The sequence below is a fragment of the Austrofundulus limnaeus genome, unplaced genomic scaffold (genome assembly GCF_001266775.1).
Source record: "Austrofundulus limnaeus strain Quisiro unplaced genomic scaffold, Austrofundulus_limnaeus-1.0 Scaffold50, whole genome shotgun sequence".
In the NCBI taxonomy this organism is placed as follows: Eukaryota; Metazoa; Chordata; class Actinopteri; order Cyprinodontiformes; family Rivulidae; genus Austrofundulus; species Austrofundulus limnaeus.
The window spans coordinates 2,196,095-2,205,206 of NW_013952452.1; the positions used below are offsets into that span (position 1 = coordinate 2,196,095).

The 9,112-nt window shown below is 39.9% G+C and overlaps 1 protein-coding gene across 1 annotated transcript in view; it reads left to right on the forward strand.

Annotated features, from left to right (window-relative positions):
• ofcc1 (orofacial cleft 1 candidate 1) overlaps positions 1-9,112 on the forward strand; it is a 101,593-nt gene that overhangs the window by 86,124 nt on the left and 6,357 nt on the right. Inside the window, exon 21 of the mRNA XM_014008436.1 lies at positions 8,660-8,854. Within this exon, the coding sequence (XP_013863890.1) occupies positions 8,660-8,854 (195 nt within the window). The remainder of the gene's footprint in view (positions 1-8,659; positions 8,855-9,112) is intronic.

Here is a 9,112-nt window from a genome sequence, read left to right on the forward strand (position 1 = left end):
CACACACACACACACACACACACACACACACACACACACTCCCATCACCCCACAACCCTCTACTCCCTCCCTCCTCCCCCACTCGCTGCTCCACAGCGCCGAGTGCCCGCAGGCGCTGGAGATGCACGCATGCGTTGCTTCACCGTGTGGGGCTTTGTCTGTTTGTGAGCATAGATATATGTGTGTTAGCATGTGTTCCTGTGTGTATGTGTGTGTGTGTGTCTGTCTGTCTTTTGTGTGGACAAAAGAACCAACTACGTCTACCTCTTCTGCTACTTGACAACTATCATCGTTGCTCCTTTTTGCGCAGTCTGTGCTTGTGTGTCTGCTGCACGTTCTTGTTCGCACAGTCTTTTTGTCATCAAATGTGCAAAATAAAAACACAAATGACAGCATACCAAAGCAGTTCTTTTCTACTTCATAAGCAATGAAATTGGCAGCTGCTCAGTTTGATGGCTTGTATGTCACCAGGTTTCCTTTATAAACCAATAAATCTGCAGGCCCGTCTAAATCTGATGCAGTGATACAGATGTGTGCTACAGGAAACACTGAAATGTTTCAGTGCATGACTTGTAGTGTGGATTGCAATTGTTCAACATTTTACAGAATCGTGATGAAAAAAAATCTGAAATATATTAGAACTACAAAATTTATTTTTTTAAATCTCATGGAGGAACTAAAGAAAATAAATCATTTTAAGTGCAAGCAAGTATTCTAGTAGGGCTAAGCCCTTCCAGGTGTTTACAATAAAAATGTTAAAATACTTAATAAATATAAATTAAAATGACTGTAACACCTTTTGCGAAATTTACAACGAAACAGTTTTGAGAACTTTTTATGGCCCCCTTCGTTTATTGTTTTTCGTGGTGCCTAATGATTGACAGATGTATTGTCCCGCCTCCTCGGTTTGCTGCTCATTGGGGTTAATTTTGTTCAGCCCCGGGTCAGCCCTTGGCCAATGAGAGTGGATGTATAATAACATGCTTTGAACATAAGTGGGTGTGGTTTGGTGTAGACTGTACTTTGGTTAGCAAGATTAACATAAACTGGTGATTTGTTTTACATTTTCACCCATTTTGGTTAGTCTTAGGAAGAAAAAACTGAAAGTGAAGAGGTTGGGGCAGATAGACTAAAGGATTTTGAAATCAAGCAAATTATAAAGTTGCTAAACTAAAGTTTTTCTGTGACCTGATTTCAACAAGCTAAAAATTATCCTGTCTGCTTTCAGTGTTTGCTGTTTGGAAACAATTGGATGCAATGAGGGCGGCTGTGGCGGAGTGGTTAGGGGAGTCATCCTGTAACTGGTGGGTTGCCAGTTCGATCCCCCCGCTCCAGCCGTCTCACTCATTATCTTCTTTGCTACTTATGGTCGTCAGGGGGCCGGTGGCCCCGGTGCATGGAAGCTTTGTCTCTGTCAGTGTGCCCTAGGGCAGCTGTGGCTACAATGTAGCTTACTGCCATCAGTGTGTGAATGTGTGAATGACAAGTGTAAAGCACTTTGGGGTCCCTATGGGGCTTGATAAAGCATTATATAAGTTCAGTCCCATTTACTTATGTTGTTGGAATCCAATCTGCAGTGTTTTATAAATCTGTTACTCTACAAATATCATCACCAGTCTCCACTGGGTTTGTCTGTCTGTAGTCCTATGATGGACTGGAGACATGTCAGGGGTCTACCACATTCACAGAGACCTCCAGCTGCCCACGACTCAGGAAGGAGAAGGGTGTAAAGGAAAAAGATGGATGTTTCGATAAGTTGTGTATCTGACACAATCCTGGGAGTTTTGAGTTTATGTATTGTGAGAGTTATTTATCCATGCTTCCCTTTGTTTTATTTTTGAGATTGTCGTGATGGCATGTGGTTTCTGACACCTAATATCCAAGTCATTTTTGCCTTTAGTTTATCATCCATCTATTATTTATCTACTCATTAGCTCCAGCTGCACTCACTCACTAATCACCTATTGCAGCACATGTAATTTCCCAGTTCATGTTTTGCCATTTATATGCTTCCTGTTTCCTGTGTTCTACCACTTGGTTTTTGCTCTTGTTTTTGGTATGGTAATTCAATGGTTTTGGTTCATTGAGAACTTCCACAAGTTGGATGTTATTTTGTAGGGGGTGCAACAATAACATGTACCCATATCGAACCATTCAATACAGTGCTTTAGGTTCTTGTATCGAACAATACAGATTTTTTTTAATTTATTTTATCAGCTTGTCTTCTGAAGATGCTCTGTGTTGAAGGATCAGTGGATCTGTGTTCGACTAATCCAACTAGACTGCATTTTTGAGTGCAGATCCACTGAGAAACTTGCTGTTTCAGCAACATTTAATTTAAAAACTGTACTTTTGAGGTTAAACAAATGTTCACACAAGTTAAAAGGGGCATGGAAATTTTTCTTTTTTGTATCGAAAAAATATCGAACCTTGAGACTAAAGTATTGAACCGAACCAAATCAAGAATTTTCTGTATCGTTGCACCCCTAGTATTTTGCTGGATAAATTCCAATGCATTGCCATTTTACTTTGACTAAAAGGTAGGGAAAAAGTTATTAAAACATCAGCTGTTACTTTTTTCAAATGGTTATTACAAGCAGTTTTCATTACCAGAAACTTCCTCACTGCAACAGTTAATGTCTTTCTGTATAACAGGCTTTGCATCCTGCTGCATTCTTGCCTTCTGCTTCCCTCTAAGTGCCAGGAGCAGCAGCCTTGTTCTAACCTTCAACTTAAGAACAAGCAACATCCTAAGTGTTCTCCCAAGTCTGAACCCACTCGGCAGAGTTTCCGTCGCTTCCATAGTTTTGGTCCCAACTCCAGCTCCAGCCGGGGCTTTCATGTGCGACTGACACATAAATAACCAAGCCTGTCCGCCACCCAGGCAAATTCAAATGCACCTGTCAAAGTGATGAAGCACCCGCCCGCAGGGAAGCATTGTTTACATTTTCACTCCACTCTTTCCAAAAGTGAGATTCTAATTATTTTCCCACTGTAAATTAAAGCCAAGTGGGACAGAACTACAAACTAAAAGGATCATGTCAGTCGAGAGATCTCCTGCCTTCTCACATGTATGAATTTGTGAGAGCTGGGAAAAAGCTAAAAATATGCGGGTGCAGATTCCTGGGAAGGTCATAACTTTTCTTTTTTCCACATGGTGGAGATAGCAGGAAAGATTGAGGAGGAAGGAGGTGCAGTGTTCACATTGGCTGAGTTGCAAATGAAGCTTCCTCAGATAATTTTTCAGTCGTTGATTTTTGTTGATTTACTTGGTTCTCCCATGCTGGCGTATGACCAAACATTCAGATTTCTATTAAGTTTACCATTAACGCTTAAAAAATTTTTAGCAGTTCATTATTTTATTGCTTTAATTGATTTGATTGTTTTAGTTTGCTTTTACGTTTTTATTAATGTACGCCACAGTGTCATTGTGTTGCATAGTAAAATGTCTACATTTCACTACAACACCTGCTCATAAAATAACTAGGAAATATTCTCTTATGAACATTTTTGGTCAAGTCTGTATCACCAACCATCAACATTGTCATATCAAGATATTTGATGTCATTATGTGCAAACTTACTGTGAAATTGTAATGTTATTTACTGTTATAAATTGTATTGAAAGATTAGGTTGAAGAGAGAGAAATAAATACAGTTTATAAAGTTGGATCAAGAGACCAGTAGTGAAAGTCTTTAAGGAGTTTGTAGAAGTATGCATATGGGAGGCCAAATCAGACAGAGGAAGGCAGAAATGGATAGAGAATGCGTGAATGTTAATTATGACTATCTAGTTTGGATCAATCATTAAACGATCAAGGGGACTGACAAGTCTTTTGGTGTTGATGCCTTAGGCTCTTGTTCTGGACAGTAGCCAGCATGTCTATCCATGCAGACATTTTTCTTCCTTTCAGTCTCTCATGAAGGCACATTATGCATAACATAACATATATTAGAAGTACAAATAAGGTTTCTAAAATGTAAATATCGGAATAACAGACAAGTCCACCCTTTTCTTATGACAATCTTAATATTTACTTCTTAAAAATAACTCTATCTGCAGCTAAACTGGTTTGTGTTTATTAGTCAGTGATTGGTCTTCCTTTATGCCACAGTTCCAATAAGTGAATTACCAGTCAAATTACATGATGGTGAGAGTTTTCTAAAGCGACCCTCGGGCTCTGTTCCTTGTTTGACCCAGTGTTTTGATCACTGGAGAGAAGCAAAGTTTACTACAAGGTCTTGAGGTCAAGTTTGGGAACTGTTTTGGTTGTCAGCAAGACAGGCCAGGTGGAATGGAGTAACCATATAAGACACATGTTTTAATCATAATCAACCCTAGACAATATTTGTATTAGTCAAAATAACAAAAATGAAAACATATGTAACAATCAGAGAAATGTAAAGCTATTAGACCTTTCCAATTCTAGACCAGACTTAATATGTTCAGTGCACCAACAAGTAAGATATTTATTTTCAAAGGTTCCTCTGAGCCTCTTTATACAGTACATTGCAAACAATTACAGAATATATGCAGTTTATTCATCTTTGGGAGACAACATCTAATTTAACATCTCTTGATTGACTTAGCTTGCTCACATAAAAGATAAACAGGCTGCCGACATTTTAGAACAAGCCACTGCATAACTTTAAAAAACTGTTTTTCTTACAAATTATTTGCTTCACTCCACCTTCACTTTTGTTATGGTACAATTTGTATGAAATTGCATCTTTTTCCAGAAAGAAAGGCTATTTTGGTAAACCATGGAGCCGTTTTGGCAGATGTGTCATCCCCTCATCTTGAGCACATGTCCCTCCCTCCAAATGTGTGTTTGTGGTAATGTCTACAAATTTTTAAATTTATGTCCCTGCTGGAAAACATGGTTTGCCGTTTATAGCCCCCCACTAAAAGAAATAAGACCTGTCTTCTCTGATACAAGTCAAAAGGACTGATGCGGACTCTATCAGATTTCTAAACACAGACCTCAACAATAAATCCTGACTTGATTGGGTTTGAATTGGGTTAACTCACTTGAATGCTATCTGCTTAACCCACAGCTGGCCTGTCTGCTCTGTGCAGCCATTGAACCTAAATCAGTCATTTACTGCTCTCAAATGGAACAATGGTGGAGTGGAGAGAGCACTCAAGCTATAGGGCTAGAAGCCAGGCCTAGCGCCATAACGCAACACAACAGACCAGAACAGAGTACTGCCGAGCAGACAGGCTCTCTAATGCTGTTTCCTTTTTGTGTCTCAGCGGTGATGCTTCCTGAGAGCCATGCTGCATTGCATGAAATGGCATCATCCAAACCAACGCACAAACACCTTTTCAAGCTTTTGTCTTGTCTTGTCAGCTTGATTTCACGTGCTAATTGGTGTAGGATGGTAGCATGGCTAACCTAAGAAAACCTATTTCCATGCCAGCCAAAATACATACTCACGCATACCACGTCAGAGAATTTAAGCAGGTGTGCTTAACCAAAGTGACGTAGTGTATAGAGCCGGAATCCATTGTGTTTCTATCATCACTATACAGCTTGGTTTATACAATTCTGGTGAGGGGCAATAATTAGGTCATATGCACACTTCCTGTGGCCACTTGAGGGGAAAATGATGTTTTCTATCTGTTTTTCTACATTAATGATCTAAATGTCTAATTTTTGCAATGATTGCATATTCACCAAAAAAACTATTTACACCATATTTTTTCCACACCTGTTTGATTTTCTGAATGGTTGCAAAAAGCTGCTACCTGTCCCTGGCAGTCGTAGACAAGAGGAGAGGTATTTCGTGGATAGGTTGCTAGTTCATTACAGGAAACTAACTTACAACCACGGTAAAATGTACCTGGTAGGTGCTTCTCACCTTAACTCAAGAAGTCCTGATGCATCTCAGTAATCCAGGTAGAAAAAATCAAAAAGAAAAATAGGTCCTCTGGATGGGTTCTTCTTTAGTGAAACGTTTCGTCTCTCGTCCAAAAGACTTCTTCAAAATAATCTAATCAAGCCTATTGTTAGGCGATGGCCCTCTTTTGCATGTGAGGGCCATCGCCTAACAATAGGCAATATGCCTTTTGTTAGGCGATGGCCCTCTTTTGCATGTGACTAAGCTGTTTGTCCATGTGGAGGCAGTGCTTATAAGGCTGAGTTCACCTGAAACTCATCAGACTGAAGAAGTCTCTTGGAGGAGAGACGAAATGTTTCACTAAAGAAGAACCCATCCAGAGCACCTACTTATTTTTCTTTTTGATTAGCTCAAGAACAACCTGCCAGAGTGATCAGAGTTTACAGTGTTATATTGCAAGATAAACATATTGTTCAAACACACAAACACAACAATAGCTTGTTTGATTTCTGTAATTGTCCTTTCCTAACTGAGAAGAGAAGCTTGATGACATGACGTTGCTCAGTTGACATTCATTTACTGAAGCAGTAAGAGTTGGTTTTGTTGAATAGATTGTACTGAACTGAACTATAGTTTACCTAAGATTTTATTTTCTCAACCTATTTTAAAAATAGTGAGGATCACTAATGAAAAGAAAACATTACTGCTGTGTCCTCTGGACCTGATACATAATGCAAGTTGGAAAAAGTTGTAATAAGTTTCTTTGACCACGACTGTATTTAAAGGAAGAGGTCAGAGTCGTTCGCACTCAGTTGGGTTTCCTCCTAGAGAGAAAAAAGGGGGAGGAAATCAACGTACACATGCTATCCAAATAGACTGATTGCTGCCTCGCAGAGGTGCTGATTACTTAAAAAACTCAGGTAATCAGTTAACCCCAGTGTGGGCCGAGGCCAAGCCAGAGGCAAAGCGCAGCTGAGGCGATTTCACTAATGAGAGTCTAAATTAGCGTTGAAGAGATGCATCCCAGCATCCCTCCTTTAACCCTACACACATGCGCGCACACACTCGCTTTCCAGACTCCCTGACATTTTAACAATGAGGGCCTTTCTACTTACAGGGTTGTCTGCTTTGCACTTTATGCTATGTCTCTAATTACAAGTGTGGTAATGGCTCCACTGTTTTCTCAGCGAAGTGCCTAGAGTTGTGTTTGGCTAACCGTTTAAAAGTGTAGGGGTGACACCGATACACCTCTCCTTCAGCACGACCCTGCCACTCATGGTCTGCTCAATGAGTTTGCCTTTTTATTCTTTCTCTTTCAGTATTTTTAGACGAATCATAATTACATGGCCAATTAGGGGGTCACCTTGAAAAACTTCCCTCTCTTTATGACTGATAGAATGCATGTGTGTGGTTTGTGGGTTTGTGTAGTGTTCTCTGGTGTGAGTCAGCTCTGTTAAAGGGGTAATATTATGTGTTTCTCAGGCATACATTTAAATACTATACCATAATAAAGTATCTATGTCACCTTTAGCTGTTAGTAAAATGCTGTTTTTATGTTTAAACAGAAAATAAACTTATCTTCTCATCACTTCCTCTTCTAAACGCCTTGAAATTGGCCTCTGTATCTTTAAAAACCACCTTCTACTTTTGTCCCGTCCCATTTCAGTGGGGTGGGGGGTGTCGCGGGATGCAGTTTACTTGGCATCTGAAAATACATTTCCTCAAAGGTATTTTGAATCTGAAAAGAGCTTCACTGAGTGAGAAATAGTGTTTAGAGCAGCAGACAGTTAAGTTTCACTTTCAATTTGCTTTGTTACTGCTGAGAGCCTGCAGGAGTCATGGGCGGGGTGTGTGGGGTGGGTGGTGGGGAGGTGTGCTCTGTGATGAGGAAGTTCAGCTTAAAGACACGTCTCAGAGGCGTTTCTGGTCCCCACCTGTCGTTTTGCTTCTCAGCATGGCTGCATAAAAGTGCTGCAGGATTTCTCAAAAATGAGTGAATGAGTCAAAGCAAGGCTTTGGGCATGTTTTTTATGACAGTATAACACTATAACATGATATAAAACTCAAAAAGTTGATTTTACATGATATTGCCCCTTTAAATTTGAAATCATGGTCTTTGCTCTAAATAAAAGCATAATTTGTGTAAATTTAGCCGTTTATGTCAGGTCAAAGGGTTAACACGTGCAGGTATTATAAAGGCAAAATATTTTTGAATGTGTGTGTGTGTGTGCATATTTGTTAGTGTAAAACTTTGTCAGAAAATGCAGTGGGCGATATGCAGTCTTTTATGTAATGCGAAGCCTTGCAATTTCCTTCTTTTTGTTAATATGATGAATAAGATTAGACACCATTAGATGTTCCAGCCTTCACCAGTAAACCCTCTCAGGGAGGGAAAAAGCTTCCATGATCTTCACACATGGATGACTTCAAGTTAAATGACCTACATAACGTGTTACACGCCCCGCTAGCTGCCATGTCTCACCCTGATGCAGAAGAGCAGCACATTACAGGTGTGTCAGCCTCCCATACATGCACATGGACACATAGAGGGGGGAGTCATAAACAAAGCATCCATGTGGATTATACAGCTCATATGATCCCAAACACAACCTGCCTCTTTACCTGCTACAGTTCAGCTCTCATAGGACTCATACTTTACTCCAGTGGAGCTCATATGACTGCGGTTTCATAAAAGCGTTCCCTTTTTCTGTTTTTACCTTTTCTTTCTTATTAAGGTGAATTATGTGATTAAAAATAAAAACAGAGCTTATGGTTCCCGAAACTCTATTTCTGCTGTTATGTGTTTGACTGCGTAGGTGGCTGTTTACGACTACATCTGGACTTCAGAGGACCCCCCAATGGACTCTGCAGCCCCTGATGATGAGCCCCAGAGTGAGGGTGCCCCTCCAGCTGAGGGTGAAACCCACATCGTAATCTACACCCTGTACCTGAGTGGACTGAAGCAGAAATACAGACACTTCCTACGACAACCGGATGGAGCTATCACTGAGGTCAGATAAGTAAAATGGAAAATAGAGGTTGTGCTTTAAAAAAAATAAATTCTGCAATTAAGAGCTATTGTTTTCCTGGTTATATACAGCGGATAAAATAAATATTGAACACGTCACCATTTTTCTCAGTAAATATATTACAAGAGGCGCTAATGACAAGAAATTTTCACCAGATGTCGGTAACAACCCAAGTGATCCATACATACAAAGAAATCAAACCATAAATGTCCAGAAATGAAGTTATTTGTAATAATGTGG